Raw genomic sequence first — 19,088 nt, 5'->3', positions numbered from 1 at the left:
GATATTGAAAAGTAAAAACATTGGAAAAACAGATCCTCTATCCCTTTACTCCCTGGTCTAAGTATTTAAGAACAGGTTGAAATTGAAACTTGCCAGAAATCCTCTATCCTTTACTCCCTGGGTTACGTATTGAAGTAAGGGTTGACATTGAAAACTAAAAAAAACATGCAAAAAACAAATGAAAACAAAACAAAACAAAGCAAATAAAATAAACATTGCAAAAATTAACAATGATTCATCAATTTTAGACATGTTATGTTTTTTTTATATAAAAGTGCAGATTTTCTGTGTTTGTGGACAGTCTGTATGTATGTCTTTCTATCCACAATCCACAATTCAAACTCACTAACTTAGAAACTACAACATTTTTTTTTTATATTTCGAACTTAAATCACTAATATCTTGTTAAATAACATCAAATGACTCAAAAGTTCAATACATAATATCTAATAATGCGCTAGTTACTCTTATGTTTATATAAAAGTAATCGCAAATATAGGTATTAAATAATTCGTACATAATATCCTATATTTTTATTATGTCTAGCGCCTTTAAATTGGTTTTGTATGAACAAAATAAATTTTAAATTTGCAGTTCTACTCCAAAATAATTTTATTTTTAAAAGTCGTCCGTAACGTAGCTCTTTTAGTTAATTTAGGCATGTTAGAATTGTCCAGTCGATTTCAAACTTTGCATGATGATTCCTAGGAGTTAGGTACGAGGTAGAAAGCAAAGCAACTCTATAATCGTTACCAAAAAGTCCTTACGTCCATTTTAAACATGTTGCTTTTTAACTTTTTTAACAACAAATTTTCATGTGAAAAAATTAACCGATTAAATACTGATTGATGATTCCTAGGACAACAAAGTACATTGTTATAAGCGAAGCATCTCTATAATCAAGTCTTAAAAATGTAAGTAAGTATGTCCTTAAACAATATCCTGTATTTAAGCAGTTATTTAACAGATCTACTTACAATTCGTTGATTATTCAGTGTTATTCAATTGTTAATGTTCATTTGTCCTACCGTTTCAGAGCTTCGGTTTTATGGATGTTGTCATCCTTGTTTATTTCTTACTTGTTCATTTGCCTATTATTAGTAGCGAATCTTTTTTATAAGTTTTTTTTTGTCTGTCTGTTCTCTTGTCTGTCTGTAATGTTAGATTGTTGCATATTTCATTTTCAGAAGATATATAATTCACTTCCCTTTCCTCCTCCCTCCCATTACTTTATTTCCCCGTCTCTTCAAATTTCCCCAAAGTTTCGTAACTAAATAGTAAAAGTCATCCTTGTTTCGTGAATTATGTGAAAGAAAAATTTATGGGGCTATAAATTTGAATATACTAATTATTGGAAGTTAAAAAAAGGAAAATGACCTTACTAGGACACTCGTCGACATGTTTATATTATCAATTATGAACTTAGGTAAGTAAATTAATATAATTTATTTGAATTTAATTTTTGATTTAACACTCAGAACTGTAAACTCCCCGTCAACCTAAGTTATAATTCCTTTTATCCCCCTGCAAAGAACTAAAACCATGCGTGGACCTAACCTCACGGAAAAATATTCCTGCGGGTCTATCCCCTACATAACCTAACCTAACCTAATTATAAATATCATTATAAGCATCAACAATTCGTCTTTCAAAAAATTTGCTTGTGGTCGAAATAAGCCAAATGATAAAAAAATCCTAGAAATAAATTTTCTTCACTCATAAAAATCGTTACATATAACTGAGATAAAAAATTTATTGTGTGAGCTTTTAATTAAGATATTTATTGTTTTATAGATTTTAGAAAATTTAGAGTGTCCTTTCAAATAGAAAGTTAAAAAGGGGATTTTTAAATTGTATCTAATTTAGAAAATTGAGTTTTAGAGGTCAAATGCAAGTAACCCTATTTAAATGTAAAGCCATTTATAGTTATTGGTCTGTCTGTCTGTCTGGCATCAACAACAAAGGATTTCAAATGAAATTCACCGTTTTGAAAAGTAATTACTAAATTCAGTAGCGTGCACAGCGATTTTGAAACCTTGAGGGGAAGGTACAACCTCCTGAAACAGCCAAGGAGGGGTGTCAAGATTTTAAAGTCACACCCCTCCCTGATATAAATGTCTAGGGTCACCTCCTGGGCAACACCTTGTGAACGGCACAGTATAGAGGTATTGAAACACCACTGAACAACCTTTCCGCATGTTACAGAAACGAATATAGTAGATTTGCCAAAAAAAGAATAATTAAAAGTCAAAAGTGAATTATTTGCCCGACTTGTTAGAAAAAAAGCATATGTCGAGTTAGTTTATTATATTATTTTTTAATTTATTGTATAAAGAAGTCAAGTTTTTGGGTATAGTCCCTATCGTGGCAACGCACCTTAAGAGGCGTTTATTCGTATTTTCACAGTAGCTTTTGTTCTATTTCTAGCCCATGCGGGGTGTCATGTACACTAATGTATGTACACTTTCAGGCCACCAAATCACTGGAGAAGAACAACGGGTTGCCTGCGGCTCACTGCGGCAGACATTCTAATTTCGCGGTTGCAAATAGCAAATAAAGATTTTCATTTTTCAGACCGCTTAATTATAATGTCTGCCGGCTCTTTAGAGAACTAAGCTGTCCAGATTTAACAACCAGGTACAGCTTAATTCTCTATATAATACACTTACAATAACCCTGTCTCTTTTCCCCACTAATATAATGTAATTGGGGGGAGGATAGAACGTAGATTAGGCCGGGTGAAGTTAGGCTTCAACCACCTGGCCAATTTTATAACATATCTTGTTTAGGTATTTAAATCAAGATCTCCATAATATTTCCAGAACCATTAAATGCCCTGCCCGCCTCTCTGGAGACCCTAACCGTACTCCCATCCCGCCAGCCGTGCACCCTTTGGATAACCTCTGGAGATTCTTGTGGTAACTTTGATCAGCCCTGCTTTACAGACACAGGTAGATTATCCTTGCTATAGATGCTCTATAACTATCCTGTCTGTAAGCATCCTTCCCAGACACGGGGGGCTCTACCCCTGCGGGGCGATCACATAACCCAATATAACCTAACCTAACCTAAAATAACCTCTCAAAAGCCATATTAAAAATACAACGCATCGCCTCTTAAGGGGCGTTGCCACGAAAGGGATTATACCCAAGTTTTTTTGTCTGTAAGTACAGATTAGATGCTAGGAGCGCAGACACTACCATATAAATGTATTGTAACGTGAATGATAAATGATTTATTACTTTTTTCTACATAGAACATTTCAACAACGTCATCTTTACCTACAAATATCCTTCTTAAAATTACATATTTACATGTACTCTTAAAAATATTTACAAACATGAAGGAAAAATGAAACTGCTATACTTCATTATTTAATAAAATATTAATAAGATTGGTTCTTCTTGTCAATTGTTTTCAGATTGGAGGTAGGGGGATGTAAGTGCAATGGCTCAGACCGGTTTCTAAATATCACCAGACAGATGTCACAAAAGAACAACAAACCTTTATGGATCATCCAGGTACTGATAAAAAATATTTTATTTATATTGAAAAGAATTTAAAGTTGATAAAATACTTAAAATAGTAATAATTATTTAAAATATGAGTTGTACTAATTTTTGGTAACTATTTTGATGATATTGCAGTATGTGATCCACTTCATAGGTCTCCAGAAAATTTATTATCAAAACAGGAAACCACACAGCAAATTGTCTCAAGTTCTAATAGAAGCTGAGATAGATGGGTTAGGAAGCGTCTCCCCCCCCCCCCACCCCACCCCCCCATTGAATTTGTATCTTTGAATCATATCTGAAAGGATAAAAAAAGTTATGGAAAAAGGAATGAAAAATGATGAGTATTTTTTAAAATTAGACTTTAATTTTTATGGTGCACCACAATGTGCTAAAAACCAAAAAAGTACAACTTGAGATTTGCTCAAAATGCATAGTATAAACAAATTTCATCCATCCACTTAGTTGTTATATTTTTAGCTTAATTTTGTTATATTTGTATAAATCTATAATAATATGATTTCTGATGCTTGCCTGATTTTTCCCAGATAAACAAATAACAATAAATATTCAAAATAAAATTAAAGAAAAAATGTTAAAGATCTAACAAAAAAAAATTTCTGTACAAGATTAACTTAGCCATTACAAAATTGTTACAACCAAGATTATTTTTTTTTCATTTGTAAAACTCCAACTTTTATGTAATGAATCATGTTGTGATAAATGTAATGATATAGGTGTAGTTGCCAGTACAGTGCTGGACTCAGGTTACACATGTTGATCCATCTGCTCTTCCTCAGTCTCATTGTTACCGCTTCATATGGGTACCCAAAATCAGGTATTGCTCATGAAAGGAATAAATAAAAATTTTAATGCTTTGTTGTTATGCATTTTGAAAATTAATACAATATAAGAGAAAGTGAAGTTTTAAAAAATATATTTTACTAAATGTATTTGGTAATATAGTAAAACCACTTAGACGCTAGTTTAAATAATGTATGTGATAGATTGTGTTATTATTTCAACATTTAATAATTATTAGAATTTTTAGAATTAAATTCCTTTGCAAGAAAATAAAGTTAAGAAAACGGGACACTCTTGAATAAATGAGTTTTGGAAGACTTGACCAATTTGTGAAAAATTATTTAGATTAAAAAAGCCTTTGAGTGTTGTAGAAAATTTTAGGTCGTCTGAACTCAAAAACTCCGTCTCCAGGGCCCTGCTTCTTTATATTCACACCCAACTCTAACTCTAAACTAGTTTGCTATGACTATAATATCCCAGTAGATAACAACCTTATCATGTCATCACATAAAGGAGCGCAGGGGAGGACAGAGACAAGCGGGTATGAAGACGACATATATGCACCACCTAAGAAGAGTTCCGGTTACTATAACAAGGGAGAAGACAATATTGGTTATGCTGACAAAAAAGACGACATCTATTCTGGAGCAAATAAATATGAGGATAATTTTGAAGATGCAGCAGATCCTTTGTACGAGGATTATTCTGAGGTAAAGATTAATATTTAGAATTACCTATCAGCTAAATTTTCAAAACTATTTTATTTTTTAGGATGTTGGTGTAGAAAATGCTCCTGTAGAAAACTATTTACCAGGAATTAAATATTTTTAAATTTACTTAAAATAAAAGTTATTTTGTGTAGAGTTTTGTAAATGTAATCAATCATTATCATTTACACTTTGCCTAACCTGAGTGGTGTAATAAATCAAGTGTATATGTATGGATTCAAATTCTAACTTTCATACTTGAAAAGTAACAATATAATTATTTACTTTTCAAAAGTAATAAAATAAAGAAAAAATAACAAACTCTGTATGTTTAAAGCTTAAGATCATGCAAACTGCCTGAGTCATTTGGTTAGGCTTTTAAATATATATAGTTTTTTTTATATATATATACTGGAGCCCTCTAGGGCTACTAGACGGGGTAGTTGACACCTACACATTTTCAATTTTTAAAGGAAAAAGTAAAAAAAATGGATGAAGGGCGATTTCTCTTAGGATGATGGTTTCTGGTTTCAAAATTAGTTGAAAACCTTCACTGGACCTATGAGAAGCTATATTGTAAAGGAGAACCATATCGGTCCAACCGTTAGCAAGATCCTTAGCTATAGACAAAAAACAAACAAACCACTTTACAAAATAAGATAAGATATAAAAATTGTGTGGTCATTAAATACATTGTATCTATCAATTGAACTTTAAACCCAGACAATGAGTTTCTAATTTTAAATTCAAGTCCAGTCACAAATTTAGTTAAACTTTGTAGAAAACAATTTAAATTTATTTCTAGTTGATACAGAAGACACAGGGAAATCCTGGTCAGATATTCAGGGACAAATTCATTTAACTCAGGAAACTTTATTTTATTTCAAAATCAAAATACTTTTATCTTTTTTTTCAAACAAAATTTAAAGTAAATAAAGATATTTCATGAAAGTAAAGAAAAAATTACTAAAACCATTTTTATAGACTTGAAAGTCATTTAAAGTGATTACAAAGCAATTTGAATAGATAACTAAGTAAATCTGATATTTATCACTTAAAAAAAATACTTTGTGATCACTTTAAATTGAATTTAATGATAATGTTTTGACAGACAACTCAATCCAGCTTATACGGTGAAGATGGATATCAAACGATCAATAATTTTCCAATGGCTGATGCAGTTAAAAGCGAACCATCAGAAGCCAATGATAAAAAAGTTGAATTTGATCCAACTCAAAAGAATAACAAGGTATGAATTAAATTTTTTGTAAAGTGCCTTGTTGAGTACAGAAATATTTGTTTTTACATTTGATTGCTTATTATTTTAGGAGGTTAGGTAAGATTATTTTAGGTACATGGTTACGGGACCACCAGTATAGGCAGAAGGGATAGACATAGGGGAAAAAGCTACCCCCATCCTATTTTTAATTTATTTTAAAAACAAGGAAGGTTGGGGAGTTTCAGTGCTCAATATGAACTTTCAGAAAAAGCACCATTAAATCTACATCAGTTTTAAAGAAAAAAAATAATATTTTTTATTATGAATTTTAGGATGATAAGATAATTGATCCTATAACACCTGATGACATTCTTAATCATAAAAAAGAAGAAAATGGAAAAGCTACCAAGTTGAAAAAATCTGCAGATAAAGTACAAAATAGGATGCTGCCAAGTGTGGGTGGAGGTGAGGATCTTAGTTCTGGTGGAAATATGGATGATAGTTCTTTAGATGATGAAACTCTTCAAAATATATTAAAGGTAACAAAAGTTCGCAAGTTTTGTTAAAACACTTAATTTAAAACTTAGACTTAGTAATTAAAGATAAACTTTTATAGGATCCCGATGTAATTGCTCTTATTAAAGAAAATTCAGATGAGTTAGAAGATGTGGGAGACTTAGAAAGCTTTTTAGAAGAAAGTGGCATTCTTGATGATGAAGAAAACATTAATGGTAAAGAGTTGATTTTAGATGCAAAATCAGATTCTGATCCATTAACTGAAAATCCAAATGACAAATCAATTGAAAACAGAAAAAATCCTTCTAATACAGATTTTGTTAAGGAATTTAAAGATAAAGTCAAAGATAAAGTTTATTCTATTCTGGAAGAAGATCACAAATCAAATGGGAAACATTTTGAACCATTTAATAAAGAATCACTTTACAAGAAATATGCAGAAAAGAAGGTGGTGGATAAAATTGACAAAGTTCTACAAGATGGAGAGATGGAAATCATGTTTAAGCACAAATCTGACAGTCCATCATTAGATATTGAAAATAAATCAGGCAAAAAGAATAAAAAGAAAAAAGGGAAAGAAGTGACGCAATTTGGATTTGATCAACCTCCACTAGAATATGAAGATGATGAATCTGGTAAATATGCTGAAAAAGAACCTGTCACCAAAACAATAGATGAAGTTGATAAAGAGAGAAGTAAATATCTCAAAAATAGGCGTATAGATGATCAAACCAAAACTCATGAAGATTCAAGTTTAGAGAAACTTGAGAAAAAAGAGGATGAGAATGAGGATGTATTTTTAGGGCTAGATGCTGAAGATGACATTCTTTTAACAAGTGGTGAATTGGAACATCTAACAGAAAGTAAAGATTATTTAATCATATTTTGTTTTAAATACCATTGAAAACACAGTATAATATTATTTCCAGTACCGCTTCATAACCGATTTAAAACCAGACGATTAGAATAGGATCTCAGCCATACTGAAAAATTATGTACAGCATTGTATGACAGACAATTTTTCACGGATATGAAAATGTACAATCATAATATTAAAAGCTGTTTAGAATAAAAAGCAATAGATAACTAATTAACATTTTTAATTTTCTAGAGGATAGTGTGGAGAAATTTGAAGAAAGGAATAAATATGAAGATGACCAGAATAAAAATAGGATTTATGATGAAAATAAGGATGAGAACTTAAGTATAGAAAATACAACTCCTGAAAATGAAAATATTGATATATATAACAATAGTGCTGAAGATACTGATGAGAATGAGAATAATCTTTACAAAGTTGTTACAATTTACAAGGTTAAGAATTTTTTACATACTTCAATTATCATAATTTATTTATGCATTTAGTAGATATATTTCATTATAAGTATAACAAACTTACTGCACAATTTTTTTTTCTTAAAGATTACTTTTTAGGACTTTACAGAATTAAAATTCCAGGCAGTTCACAAAGCTTGTGTGGCAAGGTAAAATTAAAAGAGATTTAAAACAAAAATATTTTTAAAATCATTATTTTTGAAAATTTTAGAACAGATCAAGATGGAATACCTAAAGAAGATGATACAAGTTTTGAAAAGTAAGTTTAAAGATTACAAAAATATTTTTCATCAATTAGAAGCAAAGGTGAAATCTTATGCCAAAACTTTCAGTATAAAAGTGAAATTAAAACTCCTAAACAAATTTTAAGATAGAGAAAATTATCCTAGTTTTAATGGAATTTAAAATAAGCTGAGTCTTTCAATTGGTAGATCTAATATTCCAGGAAAGATACCTAAGAATAGTGAAAAAGACTAAGAAAAGAATAATAACCTAGGAGGCTAGGGGCAAAACACTAGCAGGGTATGACAAGGAAATGATCGTGTGTTATTGAAGAAATTGACAATACAGAGAAGAGAAAAATAAACTTTACTCAATAAAATTTTAATCATGAATTGTGCCCTAATTCATACAGGATGTATGGCTTGGAGTCTGATATGTACAAATCATTGCTGGCATATGTCAATGGAGATAATAAACAAAATAGAAAATTAAAAGCTACAAATATGCTCTCCATGGAGGAAAATGTCTTTTATTATAGAAAATTGACGGGTAGCCCTAGAGAAGTAGGATACCATATGTAAAGTATAGATAATTAACCTAAACAACTACCTGAATCTTGTTGGTATCAAATTGCATTCTGCTCTTTTGTTGCGACTATCCTGTTTTAATATTCCCAATGCTTTTGGCTGATATAAAAAGACCAAATTGAAAGTCGGCTTAGGGTCCACGGGGTTTGGGTCATACAAAATAGATTACTTTTTTTTCTAGTTGTTAAGTTTAGTAGATCTATGTATTGTATAAACATATCTATTAGTTGTTAAAAAATATTGAAAAAACGACATTTAAAACGCAAGGTGCGTCCAAATATTAATGGAACTGTTACCAGAACATTGTGTATACCAATTGATAGATTTAATAGAAAGGTAATATATTTTTAAATAGTAGGTACTCTTTAATAAGAAATGTCCTTCTGTCATTCAGTCAGGTACATATAGGGTTATATGTGATAGACGGCTGAAGTTTTTGAAATTTTTCAGTCATACTACAGTTAACTATAAAATATGAATACATACATTAAACATATATAAAAGGTTTCGTGATTTTTGATAGATTTGTTTTTAATTTATTAACACATTTTCTCGTATTTATTCAAATCCGTCGGATAGGAACCGGTTCTCATCCATACGAAAAAACTATGTCTAGCATCGAATTATATCCAGCTTTCTACGAATATAAAAATGTACTAATTATAAGATTAAATCCAGTTTTTTTAGCCGGTGCCTTCGGCACCTCGGGGCTAAAAAAACTGGTTTTAATCTCATAATTGTACATTCTTTATCCGCAGAAAGCCGTTTATAATACGATGCGAGAAATAACTATTCTCGTATTCATTCCAATCCGGTGGATAAAAACCGGTTCTCATCCATACGAAAAAACTATGTCTAGCATCGTATTATATCCAGCTTTCTACGATTATAAAAATGTACAATCACAAGACTAAAACCAGTTTTTTTAGCCGGTGCCTTCGGCTCCTCAGGGCTAAAAAAACTGGTTTTAATCTTATAATTGTACATTCTAAATCAGCGGAAAGCTGTTAATAATACGATGCAAGAAATAACTATTCTATATTCCATACATGTTTTTTTTGTGCTTTGCTTTGTTGTTATCTTTATTTTATAAAATGTTTAAACTGAACTTAAGTTACACTTGTTGATTTCTTTAAACTAAAAATTGTCCATGTTTAAAAATTTCACTATATCGTTATGTAACTAAATCTTTGTTACATATACTGACCAAACTTGAATTATTTTTGAAGCGTGATTTAAATTACATTTCTTAAAAACATTATGCAGGGAAGTGAAACGTGAAAAATAAAACAATATATCACATGACACTCGTTGTAACAATTAAATTTAAAAAGTAGACTTGGGAAGTTGGGACAGGGGTTGTGGAAAGAACATTTTTTTTGTATTGGTCGAATAAATTAATCCCTTATTTTCCCGTGCCCCAAAACAAGGATGACAACATCCATAAATAGCGAGACACAAAATAACATGGTTAGACAAATGGAAAAAAAGAGTTATATAGAGCAGATGTTTAGTTTTTATAAGAAAACAAGGATGACAACATCCATAAGTAGCAAAGCTACAAAATTATGAATGGATATCCGAAAAAAATGAACTACAGAGCATTTTCATTAAAAAACATTAAACTAAAAAATCACGAAACCTTAAAAATTTATAACTTGGAAATCTATGAATCGATTTAGCACCTCAACTAATTAGCAAATCTTAATGAAACTTTGTGGGGATATGTAAACTGTTAACTTATTAAATCCCTAAAAATATCAGCCATCTATCTCGAATAGGATTAAAGAAAATCATGAAAACTTAAAAATCTAGGAATCGAATTAGCAACCCAACAAATAAGCAAATCTCGATAAAACTTAATAAAAGTATGAAGAATATGAAAGTATTCAATCCCTGAAAATTTCAGCTGTTTATCTTGAATAGGAGTTGAGAAAATCATGAAAATTTAAAAATGTAGGAATCGACGTAGCACCCCAATTAATAGACGAATCCTAATGAAACTTTGTGAAAATATGAAGAATGAAGAAATGCAGAGTAGTTTAGCTACTAAAAATCATTTTATTTTAGATTCCCCCTGAGATGGAGAATCATTTAAAGGTTATAGCTCTTGTCTTACCAAATGATCCAAATATCAAGGTAAAAAAATTAATTTTTGAAGTTAGAGGCTGCGAACTTATATGGAGATACTAGCGGCTGCGGCTCAAGGAGGAATAATAACCTAAAACCTACTAAAGACTTATATTGTGACTAAAATGAAATGTTGAGCTTCCCTATACTTCATGGGATCGGTAATAAGCAGGATTTTAACTGACAAAACAAAAAGACTTACTTACTACTTAAAAACGTTGTTAACACTTTCGCATATTATCAAATAGTGTTGTTTTATATTTGAAGAAAAATCACAAAACCTTTCTTCGTATCAATAAACATAGATTTTATCAAAGAAAAATATTATTGATCTACAGCTGTAAGCGAGATCTTTTGGTACATACTTACACAAACAATGGATATATAATACGTGGATATTGTGATAGGGGACTGTATGTCGTCAATTAGGTTGCTAATATAGTCCTTAGATATTAGTCAATACGTTCCTCCATGGTCAGGAGAGAGGATAGGGTAAAGTAAAGGGGATGGGGTGTTATTGTTAAATTAGCCAGCTGGGAAAAAACATTTTATCAGGGTATGCAAGAATATCTACGAATTCTATATCCATTACGCACATAGACTTCCTAAATAAAAGAAAACTTTAAAATATAATGAAATTTTTTGATTTTCAGTAAATTTAAAGGCAAACTGAAAAAATCTTTCTCATTTTATATTTTATTTTTAGTTAAAAGAGTTCCAAGAAGTTGTAAAATACAGCAGACTTTTCCAGGGTGTGAGAAATGATTATCATTTTAGATACCATGCCAATAGTCTTGTTAATACTATTGTAGTAAGTATTTTCAAGTAGCAAAGCTACTCTATCATTTCAAATGTCTGATTGTCACCGAAAAAAAGTAAAATCAGATGGTTACCCCGTATTTTGTTCTCCGAGACTATTAAAATATAGAAATCTCATTCCAAGACCTACAAGAAGCCTCACTGTAAATAAGACTCCTATATGTTTAGCGGTAAAAAAATCTTTTGATACAAACACACGGATAGACAGACAGACAAACATCACGACTTGATTATCGGGGATATATCTATAAAAAAAATTAAACTGTTACTAATTTAGTTGAATACAATATCCACGTATTATACATATCCATTGTGACGAGTGTTTTTCATGTGGATTGTTAAACTTCTAATCCAGAATAATGGATATAGAATATACATGGATATTATGACAGGGTAAAAATTGTCGTCAATTTAGATTGCTAACAAGGAACCCATTTATTGGTCAAATCATTCATACTTTAGTAGGGGAGGGTATGGTGTACAGGGGGTGGATCGTTATTTTAGCCCGCTGCGAGATTCACTTAATAAGAGAAATGAAAATCTTTTGTAACATCCAAGTAATAATATATCCATTTGTAGGATGCTAGCAAGTATGAGAACGTGGACTTGCACAGATACATGGTGGAATACAACACTGATAAGAATGATGATAATTACATGGTTGCTTTTATTCTTAATCAAGATAAAGATAAATATTAAATAATAATCACTTGTGTTGATTGTGGACCATCTAGCCACTCCCCCACACTTTTATTTTTTAATAAACCCTACAGACAATTAAAAAAAATATTTTTGTAATTATTATCCAAAATTTCTATTTAAATATATAATTTATGTGTAACTCAGGGTAATAGATATTGTTTTTATCAATTTGTTCTTAGTTTCAGCAAATAAATATTAATTACTAGCGGCTTAGCCCCTAGCATCCAGGGTCTCTGTATTCGAGGGGTACAGTGGAAGGGCAGAAAAAAAGCTTTAACCATCCCTTTTTATTTGTGAAGCTTCCCTAAATTGCGAACTCAATCGGTTGAGTAGTTATGAAAATCTTAAGTTTCAATCAAAAAAACTCACTACTTTATTTATTAGGATTGGGCATTAGCTATTAGCCAAAAGAATAATTGTTGTTCAAATTTTTTATTTGCAAACAAATATTTTTTTTTGTAGCAAATCTACTATAAAAGTGTTCGCGTCTGTCAATATGTCTGTATGTTGTTCGATCTTTATTACTATATAACTCTTCTTTGTTTCAACAACGATGACAACATTCCAAAGTAGCTAAGTACAGAAACATAAAAATATATGTAATTTATAAAGAAATTATCTCTTTTCAACATACATGACCCATTGAACAATCACCGCTTTAAATGCATGTCATACGTATTGGGAATTTTTAAATAATCAATTAAATGAGTTATTTAAGCAAACAAAATTTAGCATAAATGGATATTTAAATCCCAAGGTATTAAATGATCGAGCGTTAGCTCATCATTTAATACCGAGGGATTTAAATATCCATTTATGCTAAATTTTGTTTGCTTAAATAACATTCTATTGCAACAAAAAGGTGATGTTAGCAAATAATTTCTTGAATAAAATCATAAAACGTTTTTTCATTTAATTTTCATTTTTTTCACTGTTGTGTTTTTATTTGACATTAAAAATAAAAATCATAAAAAATCTTCCAAATCAAAGAGAAAAAATTTTTGAATTATTGGTCAATTTAAGTTCAAAGATTTTTTTATTGTAAAAAGTTAATTTTTAAAAAATATTTTAGAAAAAAAATCTTCTAACAAAAAAAAATTATCATAATCCAAGATGGCGTCAATACATGTAAAATAATATTTTCAAAACAAAAAATTAAAACTTGAATATCTTTTTTCACAGATTGAATTTCAAAAATCGGTCTGACAGTTTTTCCAAAGTCAGTATGATCTATCGAATGAAAAAGGTTTGAAACTGATAGAACATTTCTTTATACTAAAACATATTTTTTCTCCCGTTTTTTCCCACACTTCCAAAAAATGAAATTCAATTCAAATTTGAATTAAGTCCCCAATAAACTTTTTTTGGGGGATTTAAAAATTAATTTTTACTGTTGCTCTGGTAATTTTTACTAGACCAAAGGGTCTTTTTTTACTTCGTGTAATATTGTAACTTAGTGAACAATTTTATATAATTCACTTTATACTGATACAATAAAAAAAACATTACTCTGTTCAATGGAAATAATTTTTTTTCTAAAACAATTAATTTCATTGAAAAATCTGACATAATACAATAAAAAACATAATGCTGAATTTAAACCAATTAGAAATTAGAATTTCCGAAAGAGTGTTTTCACAAAGTGACTTATTTCAAACGTAGTTAAATAATTTTGTTTAATAAAAATGAAAAGAAAGAAAACCCTACTCATAAAGATACACACTTTTTAAAAATATTTTTAAAAATATGTTTGAATAATCTTATTTTATATCATATTTGTATATGTGACAAAAATAAATTTGCTGTATTGCATAAACATTTGTTGTCATCTTAATTTATTTAACCCTTTACAGCCAATATTTATGTGTTTTAATGTATAATAAACATGAAACATTTTTATGTTAATTCATTGATATATTGTAAAGAATTAATTTTTAATTAGTATTGATAGATAAAATCAAAAGACCTAACTTTACTGTATACTAGCATACAATATTTACGAAGCAAGACACTCTAAAAGCTGAGTATTTTACCTACAAAGGGAAGAAACATCACGATTCAGTAAAAATTATTTAATCCATAGTAAAAAATAAACTTTAAAATCCTAATAAAAATTGATGTGGGCAATTGTTCTCATTTTTGGCTTTGCAGTATGATTCTACAGATGTCAAAGTATATTTTTAATATACCTTTTAAAAATAGTTTAAAAACAGTTTAACCCTTATTCTTTACTATATTTGCGATAACTTTAGAATATTCCAATTTTTAACATTTACAAAACGGCCTGCTTCATTGTTTCAAGATCCATGTCAGATCTATATAAGAAATAAATGTCTATATATGAGCTCAAGTTTTCCAAATGTTAAGTGTTTAAAACTCATAGTGGTTAAATCAATCTCTAATAACTCTCATTGACTGCTTATTTAAATCCAATTATACTATTTTTCACTAACTAGGTAAAGTTTTCAATTTTATGTTGATATTGTAAATGCCCTAAAGAATATAATTTCGACTATTTAAAAAAAAATTATTAGTATATAATGTTGTATTTTTAAAGAAATAGATATTTTGAAGAATTAGACCAGAGCAGTATTTTGCGGCAACTATGGGAACTATTAAATTTAACCCTTTGGGGACGAAAATATCAAATTCTAAAAATGTAAGTTATTCTAATTTACAAAAAATAAATAATAGCAATATATGTACTTAATAAATGAAACGGCTTCTTAATATGTTAATTAAAAATTAAAATAGAGAGAAATGTGAATAAGCAATGAAAGAGATAATAATAAAGAACATTTTATAAAAGAATAAGAGAATAAAATTTGTAAGGCAAAGAGCGAGAGAATTGATAAAAGAGTTATCTCTGATAATATGTAATAATATGCAGGTATTATGATGAAAAATTAAATTTTAGTAAAGATTTTTATAGTAATATAGGTTTTTTTATATTGCAAAACCAAAAAAAGTAAATGAAACAATAAATAAATCTAGCCAATAGCAGGAGAATTATAGCCCGAAACCTCTAGTATAAAATATAGGTGTTCACTGTTCAAGTCAATTTTAGGTTAAGGTATGATTCTGCAGGTCCTGATCCTCCAGGTCTCCAGAAATCTTTAAAAGCCTCTTGACTGCAGCAGCTGGAAGCTGCCAAGTAAAGCTGTGGCCACGGAAATTTATGTTTTGAGATTTATAATGTAAAATGTACATAAAGATGAACATTTTCTGAAAAAATAGTTTTTCTACCTTCAAAAATAAGAAAATGACAGCCTTTTGAAATTTTTAAGTAAAAAAGTACCTAAAAACAAAGGTTATTAAATGAAAGGGTGAAGGAAGCAAAAATTGACTTTGACTCACTTGTAGTCGGAAATTCATTATCAAACAGGGGACATGCACAACATTTTTTATCCACCCCCGACCGATAAAGGTGCGGCAAGGGGACCGACTGTTAAGGGTTAAAGTGTCACAACTATGAAATTGAATTAATTCCCAATTGTCCCCCCTCCCTTACTCCTTGGAATTTACCAGTCAAAGGAGGTTTTTTTTGGCTTTTGATAAATTACTTCTAAAGATTTATTTACGTTAATATTAACCCTTAACGGTCGGGGGAGGGGGGGGGGCGCTCACCCCTTCGGTTTTTTCTATCTCCTTTTCTGTGTGTGAAAGATAAAGAGCCCAAACTGCGTGACTTTTTAAGTATGGGTATGACACATAACTGAAAGTTGGATTTTTTTGAATATCTCCATCCTGGCGGGCACAGGATGCCAGCAAACCTGGCAGGGTCATCCAGGTAAAGAGCAAAAACATTTTTTTGACTTAAACAAAGCATGTTATCTTACCAAAATACTAAAATATCCTCTATTAGTAATCCTCATATTAAATACAGGTGTTCAAGTTAATTTCAGGTTCCAGGTATGATCCTGCAGGTCCTGATCCTCCAGGTCTCTGGAAATCTTTAAAAGGATCCTGTGGCCGCAATTTTTGACTTAGAGACTTCAAATTTTAAACTTAAGCTTTTCTACATGTCTACACAACGTATTAAAATTTCATAAAGATCCACCGTTTTCCCGCCGACTGCGGCGGCTGGCAGCTGCCTAGTACAGCTGCGACCGCTGAAATTTATTTTTTTAAATTTCTAAAATAAAATTTACATAAAGATAAACATTTTCAGCAAAAAAATCTTTCTTCTAGCTTCAAAAATAAAAAAATTACAGCCATTTGAAATTTTTAAGTAAAAAAGAACCTAAAAACAAAAGTTATCAAATAAAAGGGTGAAGGAAGCGAAAATTGACTTTGACTAACTTTAGGTCGGAAATTCATTATCAAACAGGGGACTTGCACAAAAATTGTTTAGCCCTCTAGCTCTAATAGGATCTGAGATAACAGGGGGGGGGGGGGGGGCGTTGAACGCCCCCCCCCCCCACCGACCGACTAAGGTGAGGCAAGGGGTCCGACTGTTAAGGGTTAAGCAAACATATCTATTTTTTTAAGGAGCTAAGCTACTCTTTAATTCACCTTGTCTATCCGAAACGCTATGCAGAAAATATGATTTTCTTGGCAAAATTTTGAGGACAAAAATCTAAAGTTTTGGTGATTTTTCCATTTATCAATGAGCATCCACTTTATGATGAACTTGGTCCGTCGGGCTTTTGGTGAAGCTTTAAAAGACAGAGATACTTATCATTATCTGCTCTATAACTCACTTTGTCCTTTTGTCTATTAATGATTTTTTGGGCTTTGCTACTTATGTATGCTGTAAACTTTGTCATATTTTTTTGGTATCAAAAGATATTCACTCTACATCCGCATATATTACGGTCTAATTAATTGAGTTTTGCTTTAAACTGTTTTTAAACTATTTTTGAAAGGTATATCAAAAATATACTTTGACACCTGTAGAATCATACTGCAAAGCCAAAAAAGAGAACAATTGCCCACATCAGTTTTTATTAGGATTTTAAAGTTTATTTTTTACTATGGATTAAATAATTTTTACTGAATCGTGATGTTTCTTCCTTTGTAGGTAAAATACTCAGCTTTTAGAGTGTCTTGCTTCATAAATATTGTATGCTAGTATACAGTAAAGTTAGGTCTTTTGATTTTATCTATCAATACTAATTAAAAATTAATTCTTTACAATATATCAATGAATTAACATAAAAATGTTTCATGTCTATTATACATTAAAACACATAAAATTGGCTGTAAAGGGTTAAATAAATTAAGATGACAACAAATGTTTATGCAATACAACAAATTTATTTTTGTCACATATACAAATATGATATAAAATAAGATTATTCAAACATATTTTTAATTTTTTTTTTTAAAAGTATGTATCTTTTATGAGTAGGGTTTTCATTCTTTTCATTTTTATTAAATAAAATTTTTTAACTACGTTTGAAATAAGTCACTTTGTGAAAACACTCTTTCGGAAATTATAAAGAATTGAAATGAAAGAGGATTTCTTATTGGTTTAAATTCAGCATTATGTTTTTTATTGTATTATGTCAGATTTTTCAATGAAATTTATTGTTTTAGAAAAGAAAAATTATTTCCATTGAAAAGAGTAATGTTTTTTTTATTGTATCAGTATAAAGTGAATTATATATTACAATATTAAACGAAGTAAAAAAAGACCTTTTGATCTGGTCAAAATGACCAGAGCAACAGTAAAAATTAATTTTTAAATCCCCCAAAAAAGTTTATTGGGGACTTAATTCAAATTTGGGCTCTTCAGTCTGATTCTATAGGTGTCCTAGTATATTTTTGACCCCCCATTCAAAAATAGTTTAAAAACAGTTTAATGGATGTTGGTATCCTTGATAAAATTGTTTTTCTCTGGATTTGCTTAAATGACGCAGTTATTCGTTGTTCTTAATTAAAACTTGATTTTTGTGTTTGTTGGTTATCAAGATCAATGGATATAGAATATACGTGGATATTATGACAGGGAAAAAATTGTCGTCAAGTTAGGTTGCTAACATGAAACTCATTTATTGGTATGTTCTTTTATACAGAAGGAGGGGAGGGGATTGGGTAAAGTGGGTGGATGGGTGGTACCGTTAATTTAGCCCGATGCGAGTTTCTATGTATAAGAGAAAATGAAAATCTGGTGTAACCTCCAAGTAATAATAAATCCATATCAAGATGTCACCTAGACTGATTGGAATCTGCTTATTATTAAATTTTTGAGAAAAACAAAATCAACATATTTCTTCTTTTTCAAAATAAAGTGGGTGATGGGGAGCTTTGATTCTAGAACCATCTAGAACCTTCTTGATAGAATTTTCCTACCCCCCCTCACTTTAGGGAAAACTTTTTCGGTGTGCACGGAATATTCCAGAGAAGAAAAACAATATTTTTCCGCCATGCTTCCCCCCTTAGGTCTCCTTGGTAGAATGGGCGAAGTTTAGTCTCCCTTTCATTTCAGGGGGGGGGGGGGGAGGTCAGTGTAATATTTTTGCCCTATCAACCATTCCTGGCCAAATCATGTGCACGCACTTAAAGACAAGAACGACGCTGATCAGAAAAT

General features: G+C 30.2%; 1 protein-coding gene across 4 annotated transcripts; it reads left to right on the top strand.

Moving 5' to 3' along the window:
- The first annotated feature begins 4,228 nt into the window (after positions 1 to 4,228).
- Positions 4,229 to 12,761, top strand: LOC145322158 (uncharacterized). Of its 4 annotated transcripts, none has more exons than XM_080163970.1 (15): positions 4,229 to 4,350; positions 4,830 to 5,026; positions 5,088 to 5,130; positions 5,838 to 5,869; positions 6,135 to 6,272; positions 6,575 to 6,781; positions 6,859 to 7,621; positions 7,870 to 8,072; positions 8,193 to 8,242; positions 8,305 to 8,352; positions 8,728 to 8,834; positions 9,171 to 9,238; positions 10,973 to 11,041; positions 11,739 to 11,843; positions 12,431 to 12,761. In XM_080163970.1, exons 1-15 carry the CDS (start codon positions 4,287 to 4,289, stop codon positions 12,548 to 12,550), a joined length of 2,214 nt encoding a protein of 737 aa, XP_080020096.1. In that variant the 5' UTR covers positions 4,229 to 4,286; the 3' UTR covers positions 12,551 to 12,761. The 4 variants fall into 4 exon arrangements, with proteins under 4 accessions (XP_080020096.1, XP_080020094.1, XP_080020095.1 ...); XM_080163968.1 differs by having other exon boundaries at positions 5,838 to 5,890; XM_080163969.1 differs by having other exon boundaries at positions 5,829 to 5,869.
- Positions 12,762 to 19,088: the final 6,327 nt, after the last annotated feature.

The sequence above is a fragment of the Acartia tonsa genome, chromosome 6 (assembly GCF_053477335.1).
Source record: "Acartia tonsa isolate MP-2025a chromosome 6, ASM5347733v1, whole genome shotgun sequence".
Taxonomy (NCBI): domain Eukaryota; kingdom Metazoa; phylum Arthropoda; class Copepoda; order Calanoida; family Acartiidae; genus Acartia; species Acartia tonsa.
This window is presented reverse-complemented; position numbering and strand designations above follow the sequence as displayed.

Coding starts and splice junctions, on each gene's coding strand:
- LOC145322158 (XM_080163967.1), top strand. CDS start 4,287: ATGTTGATCCATCTGCTCTTCCTCAGTCTCATTGTTACCGCTTCATAT. Junction 8,073..8,192: donor AAGTTGTTACAATTTACAAG/GTTAAGAATTTT, acceptor ATTACTTTTTAG/GACTTTACAGAATTAAAATT. Junction 11,042..11,738: donor CAAATGATCCAAATATCAAG/GTAAAAAAATTA, acceptor TTTTATTTTTAG/TTAAAAGAGTTCCAAGAAGT.